Below are 22,577 nucleotides of genomic sequence, written 5' to 3' on the forward strand. Positions count from 1 at the left end.
GTGATATGTCAGGTATTTTGAAAGTATTGTACCCAAAGTTTAAAAATTTTAATCATTCTTCTTCTTTGTTAAAATTTTGCAAAAGAGAAGATATGCAGTTGCTGAGAGATTTAGCTACTTGTATTCTCGCTCCTTTGGGTATTCTCGTTATGATACTTGGTTTTGTGGAGTTAAGAAAAATATCTGAGAATGAGGCACCAATTACTTCGTTTAAGGGATAATCTATGAGAGGAGGGGGGAAGCGAGTAAGTGATCTGAGAAAGAGGCGTGTGTTTTGAATGCGGACACCTGTTAGAGATTGGTCCATGAACAAAAAATTCTCCATCATTTGTTAAATGTATTGGTTTCATGCAGGATGGGCAGATTCCGTTCGTGTGGAATGGCCATAGGTATAAAAAATAAAAAAAATGCTGCCAATAATAAAGCAAAAGCACCTGTGAGAGGTCTGTTGATTGATGTGCAAAAATAGCGAAGGAATGATGATATTATATTTATAAGATATCTTTGCAGGAATCCTGCTACAAGCGTCAGCATCCTCATCTAAATGTAATTTGACAATTTTGGATGAATTTTTTTCTTCAAATTATTATCAAAATCATTGAAGGCTAAACATAATATCTGTTCAACTAAAAATAAATCGAAGATCATAAATTGGAGCGAATTTCATCCTCCATTAATTTATTATATGCTCCGTAAATAGGGTTATTAATTATATTTTCAATTATTAAATAATTTATCTGGTATGGTTAGAGATGAAAAATTTCCGGTGAAAAATAGGGGGAAAAAATGGGAATAATAAGGGAAAAAAAAACTCTTAATATCTTAATTACATATAATAATATAAATTATATAAAAACAATATACAATATAGGTCTAAATAGTAGAAATAAATTTACATTATTAAAATAGTAAAATATGGTAAAATGGTTTAAAAAAATCATGCCCGGAATCATAAATACATTCACTATTTTATTGGATTCTGGGAAAATATGTCATCATGTAGGTGTTGATTATAACGGATTGAACCCCATTTTCTCGATCTTTCATGGTGTAGTCGATTTCTAATATTTGATTGAGTTTTAAGCTTAGCATATTCCTTTTGAGGCTCCATTGGATGGGGGCGAGAATAATTTTGCAGGTATTTGACTGCAAACCCCATTCAGTGCAAAGAGAAGGTTTTTGAAAATGTAGTGCTATATGAGAAGGTATTGCAAATATTTAGCAATAAATCTGGTGTAAATCAGCTAGATTTGTAGTTCATGTTATATTAGAAGAGAAAATAAAGTATAGTAACAAATGGGTAAGTAAGTTGAATATAATGAGAATGATTTATGTTTCTTCATTCAACCAGATATTCACTAGAAGAAAAAAATCATTTTAAAGCTGAAGATATAAATGACAACAGTCGAAAGAACGGCAATAAAAATAAATTACCATAATTCATAAAAACTAAATGGGAAATATATTCAAGAAGCTCACTTAGATTGGTTGCTAACATTTTCGGTCAAATTTAAGGAATTAATAATATCGACTAAGAAAAGAAGTAGTGTTGTTATACGGCTCGTTTTGAGCCGATTTTTAAAAACGGCTAACTCGGTACTTCATCCATAAAAATATTACCCAAGTCTGAAGATTTTGCTAATAAAAGGAACAAAGTGTAGACATGTATTATTGAAATCTTGAGGTTTAGGCAATATTTTTTGGATAAAATATTGAGTTAGACCCTTTTAAAAATCGGCTCAAAACGAGCCGTTTAACAACACTACTAAGAAGTTTTATAATTAATAATGTTATAAATATTTTTTTCAAAATAAAATTTTTTCAAAGAAAATATAGATATAAATAAATTTTTTCAAAAAATAAAATATATTTTGTAATATATATGTCGGAATACAATACCTGTAAAATGTCAAATATTTACTATTTTTGTAAATGATCAATTAAAAAAAAATAATAAAAATTTAATTTTTTTTAAAATTTCTCGTTCTCAAAAAAGAGAAAGAAAGAAAGAAAGAAGAAGGGAACATTAATTTTTCAGTAAAATAAAATAATTACATAATATAACATAGGCAAGGTGTCCCTTTTCCGCTAATTTCATTAAATTTTAATTCTCCTCTTTCTTTCTTTTACTTATTAATAATATTATTTTATTTTTTAAAACCAATTTATAGTTACTTATTTGTCACCGTTCACGGCACGCTCACTTCACAAATAAAAAGTTAATTACTTTCTCCTCCTTTATAAATAAATATAAGCATTAAATTTGTGTAATAATCGAACTAATTTTCCCCAGAATTTGGCATAACGGCGTTTATAATTGCGTTTGAATTTTTTTTCGAAAGAAAATGTAATGATATAATTATTTAACATTTGCGTTTTTGACATTATAATTAAAAGATTTTTTTTGTTTTTTTAACATATCTTTACTCTCCTAAACTAAAAAAATTTTTTTTTTGAATATATTTTCATTTAATATTAGTATAACTATTATAATAGTGATTATCAGAGTTGTTAAAAGATACTTTTTAAATGGATGTAGATACAGATACATCGTCTAAAATAATATCTAGATACAGATATTTTAATCAAAAATCTATCTAGATACAGTTACAGATACCACATTTTTATATCTAGATACAGAACAACTCTGGTGATTATCGATACGATTATGAAGGAGATAATTAGTGGTTGGCATTAGTGTTGTTAAACGGCCCGTTTTGAGCCGATTTTTTAAAACAGCGAACTCGATATTTTAGCCAGAAAAATATTGACTAATTCTCGAAATTTCGATAAAATATGTCTAGACCTTTGTTCCATCTATGAGCGAAATCTACAGGCTTGTGTAATATTTTTCTGGATGAATTATTGAGTCCGGAGCCGTTTAACAACACTAGTTGGTATTACATGTAATTTTTTTTTACCGTTGAAATAGCAATCAAAACTATATCTTTCAATTACAGAAAGTTTGAAACCTAAACTAATATCTGGGGTTCCCGAAAATTTTAAATAGGATTTCTGGTATTTAAAATTTGGGAAAATTAGAAAGTGGTTTCTGTTAGGGAAAAAAAAGCTCATCTCAATTATAATGTGCAACAAAAGGCGTAATAATAAGTAGATATTCGATTGTAATAAATAATGGAAGAATTGTTAAAGAGGGAATTTTAAAATTTTTTTTTTTAAAAATATAGAGAATTTAGACCCTTAAAAACAAACGTTTTATTACTAAATATTTTAATTTTTAAATTATTATGTAAATAAATAGTATTAATTATTAAGTAGATAACTAAACTAGCATATAATTATTTCTCTTCTTTTTTTTTAAAAAAAAACACTTTATTTAAATGCCTTAAAAAAAATTGACCCTATCATTAAAATACCAAAATTACCAAATTTAAAAAGTTTTAAATTGGTCTAAATTTTGGAATAAATTTATTAATATTATAATATATACCAAAAAAAATGTATATGTTTTTATCTTTTCTATTCTTTTTTTTGAATATAAAAAATGTTTTAAAAAACAAAAAATTAATTTTTTTTCAAGGTTCCCCTATTCCAAATTTATTCCTTCAAAAAAAAAAATTATTTTAAAATAAAAAAGTGAATTAATATTTAAAATTTTTAAAAATTTTTTTTAAAATCAAAATATAGACAAAATCAGAAAGGGGAAAAAAATTAAAATTTAAAATTAAAATTAAAATTAAAATTAAAAAGGAAATTTTTTTTCAGTGAAAATTTTTAAAACAAATCGTTAATTTACTACTTTGATGCCGTGACATGTCTTTTTTTTTGTTTAGAATTTTATATAATAAGATTAATTTTTTTTTAAAAACTAAAATCTATGTACAATAATATCAACCTTTTTTGTGGAAAGAAGAGGGGTAAAATGGACCAATTTGTACACTTTCTACATTTCGTTTGAACTTCTTTTTTTTTCAAATATTATTAAATGTATATTCTATAAGTTATATAATTCTGCAAATCATATGACCCGAGTTGCTGCAATCTTCTTAATGACTTAGTTGCTCCTTATGAAAATTAACTGACAGGGTTATACTTAACCGCAGACCTGATTACTCATTTAAACAGTTCTCGGCTGGGTGCCTCTTAATCTGATTATAATATATATATATTTTTTTTTTGAATATAACAAATTATATTAGTAATACTTCAGTATCTTTGTGGTAACCTATGCTACTTGATAAATATTGATAAGTGGTAAAGAAAAAAATATAATGAATTCAAATGTTTGATATAGAAATACAGCTTGATTTGAGGCTTGATATTTTATCTACAGATGCCTCAAAAGTCTAAACATCTTTTCAGCGAAATCTCGAGACGTAGGAAATATTTTTCTGGTAAATATATTAAATTACCCGTTTTTAAAAAACAATCGTCCCAGAACGAACAGTTTAGCAACATTAGTTTGATACTTATCAGAATTCATACATTATTTGAAGAAATTTTTAAAATATTTTATTTTATTAATCTTTATACAAAGAAATAGTTAATATTAAGTTTGACTTCTGAAATGATTAATGTTATAAAAGTTGATGGAAGATGAAATTACCTTTAGATCATAGAGAAAACTTTGAAGAAGTTTGAACCCCATCCTGTAAGTTTGACTATAAAATGTAAGAAGAAGTAATTATTTATTTTAAAAGAAAATATTTTGTTAAGGCATTTTCACTGTAAAATCATAAGATCCCCAAATTTATTGCGTATTGGAGGAAGAGAATACCTTTGATTGTTAAAATATTACTTTTATTTAGATGATTCAAAAGGGAGATTTTTGTGAAAAATGAAGAAGATAGATCACAATATCATGTTTACGGATCCCATTGTAATCAAATGATATTATAGTTGGCCTTAATTTTTTGTGTCAGATTAAGTGAGGCAATACACCTCCATATACAGGTTACCAATCAGACAACATACATCTAGTTCAAGATGTGATACAGTCATTTCATCCCTCAGCAAAGCATCTAGGTCAGTGTGTCGTTACGATAATTGCAAAGTTTTTATAAAATGTGATAAATATAGTTTTTTTTTAAAAAATGTACAACCACATTGTGAAATTTATAAATTTAATAAAAAAAATGACAAAATTTGTATTATTTAAGATCACATGCAGTTTCTATATTATATGCAATATCAGTGAAATAAAATAATTTGGGAATAATTTATGTCACCCATTGCTAGCCAAATTTTATTTATTTTTGTTTAAGTCGCCAGTTTCTTCCTGACTATGAAGAGGATAATAAAATATTTATTATAAATTTTCGCATAATAAATCACAAAGGTTTTTATAATATCGTCTCATCAACTGCATTTATAATTTTGCTCTATGATATAGAATCTTTATAGTGTTAGGAGATGATATAGTATCTATCCTACAAATAATGTTAGGTTCAGATGGGACTATTAATATACCGGTTCCTTAATAATATCTTTGTGAAATAGGAAGAATATAATTATGCTACTTTATCCTATGTTCTCTAAAAATTAACTGCAAATTTTCTCACCAATGAATCCATGTTATCAATTGGTTAGTAAAAAAAAATATACAATCCAATTTATTGAAGAACTATATGATAAAAAAAAATATAACAATTTTTTACTGCTACAATTGTATAACTCATCTATCTTAGAATTTTTAAAGGGTTCTAATTTTTAATTTTAATACATTTCTCGTAAAATAAATGAATTTTTTTTTAAATAGTAATAATATGTTTTTCTGATTAGAGATCCTGTAAAGCTATCTTTTAGAATATAAGCCTTATATTTTATTTTTTTATTGCATGATATGGAATATAAAATGGTATGTGGAGGAGGATTGTTATATATACTTGTATTCAAAGACCTGCGTAGATCAAAATCTTTGGTAGCCTGGATTTTTAAACTCATATATTTTTTTTTTGTTCAGGGCCAAGTTTTGGGCTATGCTGGCAGAAGGGAAAGATTCTAACATTAAAAATAAACCGTGATGGTCCTGGATAATTTATGAGATATATAGATAAAATTACGAAAACAAACCTATTACATCGGAACTAATCCTAAAAAACCGAGCTTCATATTACAAAACCAGTTAAAATTTTCTGGTTAATTCAGTTGAACAATTCAAGTTTTAAGGACTGCTCGCTCTCATTTACGGGAGATCGAGATTAAAGATAAAATGATCTAAAGCATATATATATATAATAATGCCTCGGGCAAAAATATCTTTTAAGCTTTTCCAAGTATCGCTTAAATCAAATAAAATAGGATTTAAAACTTTGTATATTTTACTAGTTAGATTTGATATGATACGAGTTAACGATTACTTTACAATGTTTGAAAATGAAATGAATATTTTTAAAGAGACGTAAAATAGGTTACAATTTAAATAAACCCTATATACTTCAGTCCTACCCTCTAAATTGAGAACAAGTTAAGATTTATTGCACCATCTCAGTAAATATCACTTTATAGATTTAAGTGAGTTGGATTTGATAAATGATTGAAGTTAAAATAAATTAGCTTGAGAGACACTAAAAAAAATTAATAAGACGTAATTATAATATTCATGATCGACTTCTCCTATACCTTGAAATGGTAGAGATACGGGTAGATATTAGATGTTGATATGGGCGTAACGGAAGCGGGGCCGGGTAAGAAAAGAGAGTATGAGAAGATGAGTGTATGGTTCCAATACAATAATCAAAAAGCGAGCTATATGGAAATGGTATAGTTTAAATGTGGTTATAGGAACAATCTGGATAAAATATAAATGTGAATATTAAGTAGGGCTTTACGTCCTAACCAGTGCCTTCTACACCTCCCTTCGCCCATTTCCTCATCTTTCGAGAATGGCGATGTAGCCGCTCTGATGACCAAAATAAAAATATTTGAATTATAAGATAGATATTTAATACGTGTTGATTATAGTGAAGCACCCCTTGAGGTACCTCCCCTTCCCTCTGCCCTTATTTTCCTGACATCAGTCGTACACACTGTCCAATTGAAAGGTAAAAAGATCCTAACATTAATTTATATATTAAAAAAGATTTATTAAAGAAATTGTTCAAATATAGTTTGCTTTGCCGCTTGCTATGATTTTCTGGGGGTTTTTTTAAGAAGCTTTAACAAATTAATTCTAGCAAGGATATACCCCTAAAAGGTTTTGTAACTAAATAAGAATTGAAAAAAAAACCTTCATCTATCTATTTGTGACAATGTATTTAAATTTATAATATTTATGCATATTTTGGAAAAAAAATAATTTCTTTTCTACCAAACTTCCCGGGTTTGATCATTGCTCACAAATCATAAATTTATACATTTACATTACATAATTTTAATATAATTATTTTATTATAAATTTTCCCCGTTAATAAATTTATATCTTCAAATCTCATTATAATTGTATTTCCATTCAAATTTTTTTTTTGTTTTGCTTATACACATAAGGTCCATCTAATAATTCATATTAATATAAGTAAAAATAATATTTATCTAATTTTTTTTTAATAATAATTATATATTTTTATAGATATTTTCGAAAGTTTTTTATATTTTATATATATAAAAAAAATATTCATAATTTATAATATTTGCATAAAAATACAGAAAAAAAAGAAAGAAAGAAATCGGAAAAAGAAGAATGTTATATTTTTTGTTAAAATGTTAATTTATATATTTTTTTAAAAAAATGGAACATTTAATTTATTAATAAAAGTGAAAAGAAGTGAAAAAAAAGACAGGAAGGAATAAATGAAGGGATGGATGATTAAATGAACGGGAGAATAAGAGAGAAGGAAAAGATAATCGTAATTAAATTTCGGTACGCGTTCGGGTCTTCCAAAATGGACCTATCGGATGCGATTTATCTTTAACAATTTTTAATTTGATTATTAATACGAAGAAGAAAGGATAAAAAGTATTACTCTGCCGTTAAATTTTTATTTCGCTTAGAGTTAATGTGGGGTTACACCATTTCCCCCCCCCTCCCACCCTCCAAAGATTAAAAAGTTATATTTAAATAAGAGATCTATAGATACGGCACGGGTAGAAGAGCCGAATAAATATATCCAAACTGGAGCTTATATCCGGGCCGGGTCTAAAAGTTTTTGTTGAAAAAAAATACCCGGACCGAATATTTCAAATTGCCAAATTTATTTAAAAATTAACCGGGACGGGCCATGCAAATGGTACCTCTGCCGGTTTCTGATTTAAATAAAGGCTCGTCAGATGTTTCGACTAATTTTTTCTGTAAAACATTCAATTTAATGCCAAATAACATTACTGGCAAAGTTATAAATATATACATTCCCATCGGCCGTCAATTTTTTTTCCCCCACTTATTTTTGGGAATCATCTTTGCAAATACGCTATTAAACACTAAATTCTTCAAAATTATTATTATTATAATGTATTGTATTGATTAAGTGATTTAAGTGGTCTCACTTATTATTAAAATAACTATTTCAAAATAAAGTTTTAATAACTATATAACAATAGGCAAAATCGAATAAGTCTAGTGGATTCAGGCGAATTTTCCTAAAAAATGATTTATTATTTTAGGTGATATCTTTATTTTAATTAAAATAACTTTCTGATTAATTATTTAAAAATTGCATTATTTTAAAAAAAAAACACTTATATGTTTAGCGTCAATGTGTTATTTTTTTTTCACCTTTAAATCATTTTTTTGAGCGCCTTTTTAAATATTCAAGAATTTGATTTTACCGGAAATGTATGCCGTCATGTTTGGAATACCTACCCTATGAATTTCAGTCAATTTTTCCATGAACTTTTATATTGAATTTTTCATATATTTTTTATTATATAAACTATAAATGACTTAAAGGTTAACAGCAAAATTGTCTACAATTCATAAGATAGGTAATTCCAAACGTGATAGAATATATTTCCGGTAAAATCAGATCTTTAAATTTAAAAAAAACAGGCTCAAAAAATTATTTAAAATTGTAAAAATAACACATTGCCGGGAAGAAACACATTGTCGCTAACATATAATATTATGTAGATTATGCAAGATTTCGTATAAAATCAAAATTTATCCAATTTTCTAAAAAAATTAATTAGACTAAAAATTAATTTTTTTAATTTAATTTTCAGAGCGTTTCTTTCTTTCTTTCCTTCCTTCCTTCCTTCCTTCCTTCCTTCCTTCCTTCCTTCCTTCCTTCCTTCCTTCCTTCCTTCCTTCCTTCCTTCCTTCCTTCCTTCCTTCCTTCCTTCCTTCCTTCCTTCCTTCCTTCCTTCCTTCCTTCCTTCCTTCCTTCCTTCCTTCCTTCCTTCCTTCCTTCCTTCCTTCCTTCATTCCTTCATTCCTTCATTCCTTCTTTCCTTCCTTTCCTTTCTTCCTTCCTTTCCTTTCTTTCTTTCTTAATTAATTAATTAAAACTAATCGAGAAATACATACCTTATTAAAAACGTCAATTATTAAAAACTAATTTATAAAACAATAATTATTGATTTATTTTTGAATGCTTAAAAAAAATTCCTTATTAATTCATTAATATAAAATAAATTAATGTTCCAATTTTATATTATTAATTAATATTAATGAAATGAATTTTTTTTTTAAAAAAAAAGAAGAAAACTTTTCTAAACTCTAACAAATTTGTCACTTTATCAAATAGGACATAAAAAGATTTTAAATAAACCCCAAAGGTCAATTGGAGTTTTCATAATATATTAAATTTTAATTCTGTATTTTTTTTTGATATACTTGTTTTTTGTTAGGACTGTTGTAATGCAATGCTGATCACGCTATAATTTCTCGATTAAAGTCACTCTTGTTTGAAGAAATTCTTCTGGAAATTGTTTGAATATATTTTAAAAAAGTTTACTGAAATTAATAATATTTTAATTGATTTTGATTTTTCTTTCATTAGAAATTTAATAAGGAAAGTTATATATATAAAAGAAAGAATGGATGAATATTATTCTGTAAAATATTTTAAAAGAGTTTTAACAAAATAAATCATTTAATTAATAAATATTTTTTTTAATATTTATAAATATCATTTATATATTTCGGGAATTTTTCAGATAATGTATGTATAAAAAATATTTAATTTCATTATTATAAATTAAATTATATATAAATAAATATAAAATTATTTAAAAAGTTATAACTTAAAAAAAAAACTAAAGAGTATAATTATAAAATTTTATTTAAAAAACGAAATATATATATTTCAAATAACATAAATTCGATATATTAATGGCATTTTGCATGGCTCTGCCAAAACACCGAAATCCTTGCCCCCGAACCGTGCTTAAAAAAATGTGCCGGCCAATCTCTAAACAGTATTTTTTGGGACGGGTAACTTATATAATTTTTTTTTACGAGCAGGTGCCATAGTCAGAATTTTACGGACAGGGCCATAAACATTTTATAAAATTCTAGTATATAACCGCCCTCGATGTCATCTGAATTTTACGATTATTTTTTTTAGCTTTTCCGCGTTATACTCCTCAATATAGAGGGTGGTCTCTATATACCCCATTTATACAATCTCTTTTTCTTAATCTTTTAATTAAAAATTGATTTTAATATAATATAGCCGATTATAATGAATAATAGCAATCAATAATTAGATTGAGTATAAATTTTAGTTAATAATTTATTATTAATTTATTTTACTCTTAAAAATAAAAATCATTATATATACAAATATATTTTAAGTTAATACCTATTATTAATTCTTTAAATGAAACCAGGAAATTTCTATTTTAATTGATTTTCCTGCTAAAAAGATGAATATTTTATAAATGAATTTTTTATTTTATTTTTATTATGAGTGGTTCTTGTACCAGTAGAATTTTTTTTATTTTTTAAATATTTATTTGTATAATTTATAATTTATTTTGTTCTTTCCTATTTATTTTTTTTATTATTGTCGAATTAAAAAAAATAAATGAAATAGGAATTTTATTGACAAATTTTCATATTTAAAAAAAATTTGTTCTTTTAAATTAGCACCCCGATACAAAAAAAAAAAATTATTTTTTTTGTTCTTATAGAGGATATTATAATAAGTACTTAAAATATAATATGTAAGATTAAGTGAAGAATTCCCCCTAATTTTTAAATAAACACCCTATATCATAGGATGTTCAATTTGACTAAGGGAGGAGTTTGGGCTGATCCGATTGGTTCATCACGATTAGATGTAATATAAGCAAGCGTTAAATTCCGATAGGCACGAATGACAAAAACTGCTGGTTAAAATAACCAGTTCCTATAAAAAGTAATTCTAAAAGGTATATAATAGGTCGCCTCTTATCTCAACTTAAATTTTTTCTCCCAATTTAGAACATCCGGAATATCAGCCATGATACCATTATATAGCTATTTTTAATGATAGATTTTCTCCCAGAAGGTTATGCTATATTTAAACGCTTGAAGATATACTTATTCATATTTTTTTAATATAAAGAGCACTATTCAGAATATATATTTAGAAATTAAAAAAGAGATTAAAAAAAGTCCTAAAACGATCCCATACTATTTTTTCTTTATCAACCAAAATGCATCTAATTAATTAATTATATCGTTATTTTTATGGAAATAAGACTTTTTGCGATTTTAAGAACCTTTTTTTTCCTAGTTTCCAATAGGCTTCTATTTTCGAAAACTGTAATTTTGAAGCAATGTGAGATATAGATTGATTCTAATGAAAAGTGTTAGTCAGTGTCCCTGCTCATCTTAATATTCTTTCTTAATGAATCACTCAATCCGTTCTGAAAAGTGGCTATTTGGGGTTTCAAAAATAAAATTAGATTTTATAAAATTTAAGGTGATATATCTTCTTCAATAGAAAACTTAAAGGTGAAATTACTCTTATTTCATTTTGCTCTAAAAATCACATTAGAGACAGCTATTTGTAATTATAATCAATATTGTTAAACGGCTCGATTTGAGCCGGTTTTAAAAACGGCTAACTCATTATTTTAGCCAGAAAAATATTGTCTAAGTCTCGAGATTTCGTTAATAGATGTTCAAACCTTTGTGCCACTTATGAGCAAGATTTTAAGGCCGGCATAATAATTTTCCTAATGAGATATTGAGAGGCTTTTTTAAAAAATCGGCTCAAAATGGGTCATTTAACAACATTTTAACCTCCGATTTCAATAAAATTCAATTTTTTTTATTTGCAAAGTTGCTTTGCCGCCACTTCTGGATTTCGCGCCAGAAGATTGAGCAAAATTCGTATTGATTATTCCTATACTTGTTAATTAATTTAAAATGATTAACATAATTTTTTAAACCTTTTACATTTTTAAATAATCATAATCGATAATACTTAATACATTTTTTTTTATTTAAAAAAAAAATAAATTCAAAATATAATTTTAAATAATCTTTTTTATTTTTATTTCTATCATCTTCATTCAAAGGGGAGACTAAAAAAAATATATTTTAATAAAAAATTATATAAATTTTATTCCTCTAAAAAAGAAAAAATGAAATTTTATTTTTTAAAAAAAGGGAGATTTAATGATATTTTAATCAAGTCACGGCAAATAATAATATTTAAATAAAATTAATCTTATAAAATATTTTTATTTTAATCTATTCCACAGGCATCACCATAATGTCCTCACTTTGAATTTAGACTTCTCTAACAAAAAATTTTGTAAAAAAAATATGAATGCAAAATTCATTTATTTAAAAACGACTTTATATATTATATAATATTTGGTCATTTTATTTAAAAAAATCTTTCATCTATTAGCCGTAAGATTTCTTTATTCTATTTTAAGCGCAATTCTTATCAACTGACCATTTTAATTTTATACATAATTTATGAAAAATAATTTATCATCGAAAAAAATAAATAGTTTTTTATTTATAAATTGTCATATATAATAGGTTTAAATTCTTTCCCTTCATAATTCAAAGGCAGTTTCATAAAAAAACGATCTATAACTTTTACAAGTTTGGTATTCTTGTTGTTTTAAAAACGAGATGAAAGCAAGGCTGATAACCACACCCAGGTAGTGATTCCAAAACTGTTTTGTTGAGTGGAAAATTCATTTCAAGAATGTCAAATTTTAATATTCAATGTAAAGAAATATAAGATTTGATAAAAGATGGAGAGATTGATTTATAGCTTCCATGAAAATATTCTTCGTGGAAAAATAGACCTATAGCTATTAAGCCCTATTTTATTATCGGGCATAGACAGAGCAATGAAGGCCCCCTATTGGAAAGGTATTTCATCGCTAGTTACAAAATACGCCGAGGTTATTTATAAATGGAAAGAGCAAAGTTAGGGCCATTTAGGGAAAGTAAAGAAAACTACCCAAGACAAAATCCATAACCCCTACCCTCTCCCCCCAAGGCATGGTATGTTTGTTAAAGCGATGTTGCCACTTTATGGGATTATGAAGCAAGTTTAAATAATAATAGTCATTATTAAATTTAAGGGACCAAAATAGGTGGCGTTAATCCTTTTGGTGTTTAACTACATTTAAAACTAATAATACTAAAATAAAAATTGTTGGAGCTAGGATGTCACATCGGCGAACTTGCTGATAAACTGATTGATTGGACTCGTCATCGCTACAAGTACAATTACACCGAAAGATTTTAATTTGTAAACCCGAGGCCAGCAGACTCCATGCCTGGTTCGAAAATTTAAATGGTAAAATATAAAATTTAAATCCATTTTTATAAACCTAAACAAAATATAAATAAGAAATTATACAATCAGCTGACTATTATTATAGTGTAATTAGTAATTCGATAAATTATATATAAATTACTTATAATTATTTAAAATAACAATATATCGTAACTAATCGTATCATCTTTATACCGAGAAGAGATTATAAAATACATTTAAACCATTAAGAGATATTATAATTTAAAGCATAATATTGTTTATGTCATGTAGGTATAACATAACAATCTAAATTTACAACAAATTTAAATCTTATATAAGGGTCTTGCCCCTTTTATTTCAAAATATACTGTTATAACCAGTGCCTACATGATAGGATATTCACTAGAATCAAGCCCATCTCAAACACCTATATACCTACCTCCTACAAGGCGGCGTTAGTTCCATATTACCAATAACGAGCTTTTATATAATAATGGTACTCCCTTCATATATTTTAAAAGGAATAATGGCTAAATAAGTGTTATTTGATATATAAATTTAAACGATGTTTCAACATCATTGTATTATATTAGATCTATAAGAAAAGTAATAAATATTTTTAATAACAATATATTTTGCCTTATTTAATCTTAAATTTAATAGATAACCCCTCCCCAATAAATTTATCGTACCACAAGCTTGTCCCCCTAAAATGTCTACCCCTTTAAAAAATTAAACAAACTGCCCCCCCCCCCCTCCCAACTCATATAGATACTGGTTATAACAAAGAGAATAGATTTATTATTCATGGGTCAACTACATCTAGGTGGCTAAACTCTCATACATTACTTCCTAATAGTATTTCCCTTTCTTCACCAATTATAATAGTAATATTAATGCTAACAATAACTTAATACCTCATTACCACATCAAATGCCTTAAGTGACTTACCAACCTCCAGTTCATGATTAAGTTATACTTATGATAACAGCAGGCCAAATACATTCCTTATGTAAAATTTCTCACCCATCTTAATAAAAATATCATGGTTAGGAGTTCAAACTCTTTTAAAAAAGTTATTATTAAATCTATACTTATTGACAAAAATGATATATCTTCCTTGGAAAAATAATTGTTTAATTTTCCATTTCACATATTAAAGATACCAACGTAAAAAAATTGCCCATTGTCAAATGTCCTGTCATTTAAGGATAATATCATCATATACTTCAATAACAAGTATGGCTTATATTACACAGAAAATAGTAAACATAAAAATACACCATTTGCTGTGGAGTATTTGGTAAAACTCATTTCAAAATAATTTTAATTTGTAAAGTTGCTCTCATTGCCTTTTCAACACAACAATGACTTAGTAGCTACTCCGGTGAAGTGTACAAATAATTTATTTATTTACAAGCACATTAAATACCTTATATTAATCAATTTTTATCCACAAGGACTTTGGTAGCAACTGCTACGGTAGAGGTTACAGAGGTACAACTCTCCTGGCATATTTAATCGATATCTAGTAAATGTAGATAACGTGAGTTCACATCTATTATTAAATGCGATAACAGATAAGCAGCCTCATAGTCAATGTAAGATATTACCCCAAAAATTAATCCCCTTAGTCTTTAATGCACTACATGGTACTTCAATAACTAGATCTAAGCATTCGAACTTATTGCCATAGATTCTCCCCAAAATAATTGGCGAATAAAAATCAGATAATTTAACACCTAACCAATTAGAGTTTGGGAATAAATGAGGCCGCGAAATGGCAAGCCATATAGCAGGATCACCTTGGAGAATTTATCATCAGATCTTTATTTATCAAACTTTACATATATATATATGTCTTCAATCAATATAACCGGAACATTGTAATTCAGAGTCAAAATAATATCCAGAATTTTTTAAATCCTTCAATTCTCTTCTATTCTCTTCTCTTCTCTTCTCTTCTCTTTCTTCTTCTTTCTTTCTTTCTTTCTTTCTTTCTTTCTTTCTTTCTTTCTTTCTTTCTTTCTTTCTTTCTTTCTTTCTTTCTTTCTTTCTTTCTTTCTTTCTTTCTTTCTTTCTTTCTTTCTTTCTTTCTTTCTTTCTTTCTTTCTTTCTTTCTTTCTTTCTTTCTTTCTTTCTTTCCTTCTTACTTTCTTTCTTCAATCAAGCTATTGAATACCATTGATTCTACTTTTCAAAATATATGTCAGCGCAAGGACTTTAGCTGGACCGATTCTCTAGGCCCACTCTTGTTCCCTTTAGTAATAACCATAATAATTCAAGATGTAAAGATTAATAGGGGTAATATTAAAACATTTAAAGATGGCGCTACACTCTTAGACCCTAAGAACAAAATAAATGTAGAATTGATATTATCATACTTAGCTCTCAACAAGAAAATTATCGTTAAGTAATAAAAAATGCTAAAGTAGAAACAAAATACCCCCTGCCCCCTCCCCTCCACACCACCCTAGACAAATTTATCCTAACTAACCAAGTACCAATTTGTGTCCCCCGATCATAATTAGGTGGTTCAACCAATTTAAAATGTCTAGAAGAAAATCAATTATTCAGCATCAAAGCAAAATATAAACTCTTACATTTACATCACGCCTATTATAAGATTAAAAACTTTTTAAACCTCCTATTTCCAGGAATTTTCTAGAGTTACTAAATCAAAAAAATCAAATTCATATGTTAGGACATTTTTAACCTAAATTTTTTGTCAAAATACAAACTTATAAATTACAATATAAACTCATATACATCACGCCTATTATAAGATTAAAAACTTTTTAAACCTCCTATTTCCAGGAATTTTCCAGAGTTACTAAATCAAATTCATATTGTAGGACATTTTTAACCTTAATTTTTTGTCAACATACAAGCTTATAAATTACTCTCTCTACAAAAAACTTGATTTACGTTCTTCTTTACCTCTATTCAAGCATTTCATTGATATAATCCTCTCTCAGTTAACGGAAAACTCATTTTTAATTTAATCAAACCAACAGAGGTTTGATTATATAATCCCGAGTACCGAACTCATCGTCAAATGTAACAGAGGTAACAAATTATCCCAAACGTTCATATTATGATTGGGATGCGGCCTTTGTGTTGCGCTTCATTAGCTATTCATTTTCGAGCAATGACACAATACAACTAATAAACTTACGTTTATTGATTAGGGGCAAGACGGGTTATGAATGGCTAGAGGCCTATCCAAGCAAAAACAGTATCATATAACAGACACCGAATTTAGATTCAAAGTGTCAATCAGAATGAGGGGGGGAGGAATATTTCAACCTTGTAAATGTCAAAGATACGAGACAGCTGACCAAAAAAGCATAAAATAAATAAAATTATTATTCAGAAAGAATATATGAAATAGAGCTTGATCGGCGCGAATCTTTAACCATTAATAAAACTCGACCTGGTAAACATCAGCGATCTCACGCGACAAAGGGATTGTAATGGGACTTCATTTGTATTAGACATTTTTACGCCTCTCATAGCAAATTACGAATCACTTGGAATTGCTGAAAGAAAATCCTAATATATTCCTATATATATCTGTCAATAAAATATTTATTCCTATTAATTATTTCGATATCTCCTGAGCTTCTGGAAGAGAAGCTAAATATTTCTTCAAACTTGAGTTAAAGTAGCCCTAAATCCACAATCTAGGGATCATTCAAACTTAAACAAAGAATATACTATGAAATGATCTTTTTTTTGATGTCATATTTTCCAAGGATTCATGGCCATTGTCATATGATGACAAAAAAAATATTATATTAATTCATCTCCCTTTTTAAAATTTACATTTATTTTTTTTAAATGCCCTTATTGGAATATATTAGTATTTTTAAGGTTATAATTTCCTATAAAACATTTAAAGAATATATTTTTTTTTAAATAATAAAATATATCGTTTTATTTTTAATTAGAGGAGACATACATTAAAAGAAAAAAAAGAAAAAATTTATATAATATTATTATTACATCTTATTAAGAAGTTTTTGTAAATTTTAATTGTATTCATTATATATAAGTAATAGTAACCAATAAATTAAATAACCATATTAAGCCTTTCTTTTGAGATAAATTTATATATAACATAACCAACCAATATTTCGTTACTAATAAGTAAAGTATATAATAATAATAATATTATTGCCAAAATCTTGATTATAAAAAAATTGATCTTTATTATAATAATAATAATAATAATAATAAAAAAGAGACCTCTTCTTTTCTAAGCAAAAACTAAAAGCTTACTTAGATCCCTAATCCCACCTTTTAATTTTTTTTATTCTTACAAACTAAATTATTGTTATTATTATAAATTAGCTATGATTTTTTATGAAATCAAATTTTATGTGGTTTTATTTTTGGCTAATAACATAATATTTTTTAATTAAAAATATATTATTTTATTTTTTTGATTTCTAATTCGTATTACTTTTTTTTTAATCCCCGCTTATTCTTCTCATTAGTTTTTCATTTAGTTTTTAGATTTTTAAGGCCTTTTTTACTTTTGTTATCTTATCGATGTTGTTGAAAAGGGGGGGGGGGGGTTGTCGATACTGGGATCCTAAATAAATGAACTGATCTCTTCGCATTTCGCGTTTCTGAGATCAAATTGATTTAACCCTGTTCCAAAGGCTCCCAAGAAATAAAAAAACAGAGTTGTAAAAATGAAAGCAATCTTATCATAGCCTTGCTTTATAGTTATATAATCTTTTTGGAGTCCAGTATGTTTTTATCGTGTGCCGGTCTCTACCTACCCCATATAGTGAGACGAGGTTCAGTGCAAGATGAATTACCTGATTCTTGCATTCATTTTTTGGTGAGATACGTATTCCAAAGTAGCTAAGTATCCCGAATTATTAGATTTAGAAAACAAATTTTCGAAAAAAAATAATTTATAATCTCCTTATTTTAAAATTTTATCTTCGATTATTTCAACAAAATAATCGTATGAATGAATATATGATCAGTCTAAACCACGTTACATATTATCCAGAAATTTTAACGTAAAATCAGCTTATTAGGTATCCGAAAACCCGGCCTAGCCCGTTACCCGGCCAGTATCAGCTTCGGGATAGGTTCGGGCTGGGTCGGGCATAAATTTTTAAATATGATGATATCATTGTCAAATTAATTGATTTATATATTTTAAAATTTTTGCAAGAAAAACAAGGCGCCAATATTTGTATAAATACGGGTCGGAATTATAATTTTTATTTCAGGTCGGGCTTTCCGGAATAGATATAAGAAATAATGGCTCGAGATAGGATAGGCCAAAAATGATATAGTGTTTTATTTATCAGCAGGATACATACTTGGGGAAAAATAAGATTAGATTAAATGTTTTAAAAATTTATATTAAGATTTTAATCTTGCACCACCAATCCTAGAGAGATAGATTAATTTCTTCTAACGATGGTATACAGCAAGGAAACCCTTTACTCCAAGGGTCCTCTCATTCGTGCTTGTGCCAATCTAATTATTGTTCACAATTCGTACCCGATCCGCTTATGTTGTGATTAGTTAAACAACATTTTGTAAGGAATTTACATATCTAATGTGTTTATTTTCGGGCCGGGCCTTGAAAAATGTAGGCATACAGATAGTAACGTTATTAATATTATTAATTACGTTACTAGGAAAGATATCTATCTCCTTCACCCTCCCATTCCAACATTCCTACTTACCCCATATTGGATTTCTCAATTCCTGATTGCTGTTGGTTTTTTTTTAATATTTAGAATAATATAAATATTAAATATTTGATTAATTTATTTGATTAATTTATCCCTTTTTTTCCATCTCGTATTTTTTAATAAAATAATATAATATAATATTAACATTAAAAAGAATTAATTTTTTTGTGTGTGTCGTGTATTTAATATAATATCGTACATTGAACAAGAAAGAAAGAAAAAAGAGAAAAGATAGCTAAAATGGTTAAATTCGGTTTTTTTTATTAGGAAAAAAAAAGAAGAAATTAATCAATCAGTCATTTCTTTACTCCCACTAAAAAAAATAAAAATAAAAAAAAAATAGGAAAAATTAAAAATTAAAATGGAAAAAAAAACTAAATTAATAAATTATGTCTAATTTTTGGTTAATAAAATTTAGGAAGCTTGTGGAAATTTTTTTTTCTTCCATAAAACTCCATTTTTAGAAAAAAGAGAATTTTGGCATAATTATTTTTCATAGAAAAGCGAATTCAGTTGTTTTTAAAGTCAATGGCAATTATTGGTATTATTCGCAAATTTTAAAAAATTTTAAATATTCGAATTCGCTAATATTCATAAATAAAAATAAAGCTATTTTTTTTCTGGCATTCGTCGAATACCTTTTTGATTGTAATAGTGACATTTTTGTTTAAAGATTTTTTTTTTAAACAAAATTGAAATAAATATTTATAAATGGTAAGATTATGCAATCAGAGGTATAATTAGCTAATTACTATATTTTTAGCCGTTTAACTCTTTCCGGCGCGGAAAGACATAAATAAAAAGGGGTTATCATATGGATACCACCTCCCTCAGTCATATCAGGGAGGCATAGGAATTTTTAAATAAGATTGGATGAAGGGGAACATTGCCTCTAAAAAAGTGTTAAACCCAAATTTCAGCCGAAAACAAATCCCACTTTTTTGGTTTCGGGGTTTATCTTAAAAAAATATATTTTTGCTTTAATGTTAATGGATTTTCTCCAGCACGGGCCTGTAGATTGAGCCCTAATTAGTAGACATTTCGTCATTACTTGTACTACCTGAAAGAATATTCTTTTTATTAAATATCCCAAAATTATTAATTTCTTTTGAAGCACAAAAAACGAATAGTAAAATTGTTCGATTCAAAATTTACTAGTCACGCAGGGAGGAAAAGAGGGTCAAAACCTTCCCCTGACCAAAATAAGTTTATCTACTTCTTTTACAATTTTATTATGTTATATATATATATGTGTGTAATTTTTTCAACTTTAAATCATTTTTTTTGAGCACGTTTTTTTAATTTCAAAAATCTGATTTTTTTCCGAAATATATTCCAGCATGTTTCGAATACCATTAATATAGGCAATTTTTGCCTTTAACCTTTGAGGCATTTATAATTTAAATAAAATATCCACGAAAAAACTAATATAATTTTATTAAGTACTTAAGTTCATGGCTCAATTAAGCGGATATCCAAATATGGTGGAATACATTTCCGATAAAATTAGATTCTTAAAATTTAAATGCCAAGCAACTTAATCGAATTGATTAAATTTAAAGTTGAAAAAAATAAAAGGTTTCAGGGAAAAACACATTGTCGCTTATTGTTGAGAAATATATCGGAATATTTGGATATTTCATTTTCTCCTATAAAAATGATTTTTTAAGCATATTTGTTTTTTTCCAGTTTTTTATATTTAAAAAAACAGTTTGTTTGTTTTTGTTTCTTTGTTTCTATTTACATTCCCTTCTAAATTAAAACGGATCAAAGTTATTTGAGATCTTTTATGAGGCGAGAACTGATACCGTCATTGACAATAATTTCTATTAAGGATGCAATTATAAAAGATATAAAGTGATTCTCATTAAATTTTTCAAAACTTAAACAAAAATGTATAACTTTTTGTTGTTGATAAAGTTATTACTTATTTTTCGAGGTTGTCACAAAGAGAACGGCCTATAGTTTTTTTTGAGCACCATGCCAGATTAATCAAAGCTTACGGTGTATGTTCTACTTATTTCATATATGTAGATATAATTCATGAACATTCAGCATTATTAAATAGAGGCATGATAAGGGAAACCGGGGTAAAACGATTGATGGGGTTAATAATATTAACGCGAATAACTTTTTAACTCTTGAGCATTAAAACCCTGTATTCGGTATCCAGATACATTTTTTTATATAGAATTGCTTTCATATACATCCATCTTTTGGAAAATCTCTCTGGTTTGATGTATGTTCCCAAAAAAACTCTTAATTATAAATGATAATTATCACTCTCAAGCTTATAATTTGTTTTTAGCAAAATTAATATATTTGTGATCTTCATGATTTTTCTTTAAATAACTAGCTAAGATGAAGAATAATTGAAATATAAGATCTGTTTAAAATGGGCCTATTCGAAATATGCTATTTTTTGTATATTTATTTACATTCCATTCCATTGTTTAGTTTATACTTAGAAGTAATTATTTTGACCAGAGAGAGCTACGCTCGATTTTATTTTTTAGGTGATGGATTGGGCTATAAAAAATTTTATAATTTGTTCTGTTTTGTGTTTGTTTAAAAAAATTTTCTGGTAAAAATGCAAAAATACTAATCGTTTTACCCCGGTCTCTATCTACTCTTTAATAAATATTCTCGAAATGCTTTCTGCTATCATTTTCACAAATATCATTATGGACAAGTTGCATTGATTATTAATATAATACTATTAGGAGCTTACGCAGGAATTAGCTACGGAGGGGGGAGAAATAATTAATTTTTTTTTAAAGAATTATTCTAGGATTTATTTAAGAATATCCCAAGTTTCAAAAATTTATTAGAACTCTAGTGAGTAATAATTGTTGACAATTTCTAATACACAAATACATTCATATATTAATTAACGATAAAATAAATGTTTTCTTATCTTAGTAAAAAAAAATTTTTTATAAGCATTTAAAATTTGATATAATAAATTACTAACAAAGTATTTATGAAAAAAAAATATGGTATATATCAAAAAAAATGGGAAAAATAGTTAAAAAGCATATTATAAATAATGTAAAATTCAATATTCTTTGGGATTGAGCTAATATTTCAATCATTTTATTAATGCAGGTCAACTCCCCAGATATTTTCAATCCATTTTCAAAGATAGTACTTTTCAGCTATTAAACGGCTCCATCTGAGAGCCGACTTTTTAAAAAGACTACCTCAATATTTTATCCAGAAAAAT

At 26.7% G+C, this 22,577-nt stretch overlaps 2 protein-coding genes across 2 annotated transcripts in view; both read right to left on the bottom strand.

Annotated features, from left to right (window-relative positions):
• Positions 1–9,807, bottom strand: part of LOC135923494 (uncharacterized) — a 131,946-nt gene extending 122,139 nt beyond the window's left edge. Inside the window, exon 1 of the mRNA XM_065458276.1 lies at positions 9,731–9,807. The gene's annotated coding sequence lies outside the window, so the exon portion shown is untranslated. The remainder of the gene's footprint in view (positions 1–9,730) is intronic.
• Positions 1–22,577, bottom strand: part of LOC135923246 (uncharacterized) — a 43,263-nt gene that overhangs the window by 2,391 nt on the left and 18,295 nt on the right. Inside the window, exon 4 of the mRNA XM_065457895.1 lies at positions 1,018–1,193. Coding sequence (XP_065313967.1) covers positions 1,018–1,193 — 176 coding nt within the window. The remainder of the gene's footprint in view (positions 1–1,017; positions 1,194–22,577) is intronic.

The sequence above is a fragment of the Gordionus sp. m RMFG-2023 genome, chromosome 2, assembly GCF_954871325.1.
Source record: "Gordionus sp. m RMFG-2023 chromosome 2, tfGorSpeb1-WG-v2, whole genome shotgun sequence".
NCBI lineage: Eukaryota > Metazoa > Nematomorpha > Gordioida > Chordodea > Parachordodidae > Gordionus > Gordionus sp. m RMFG-2023.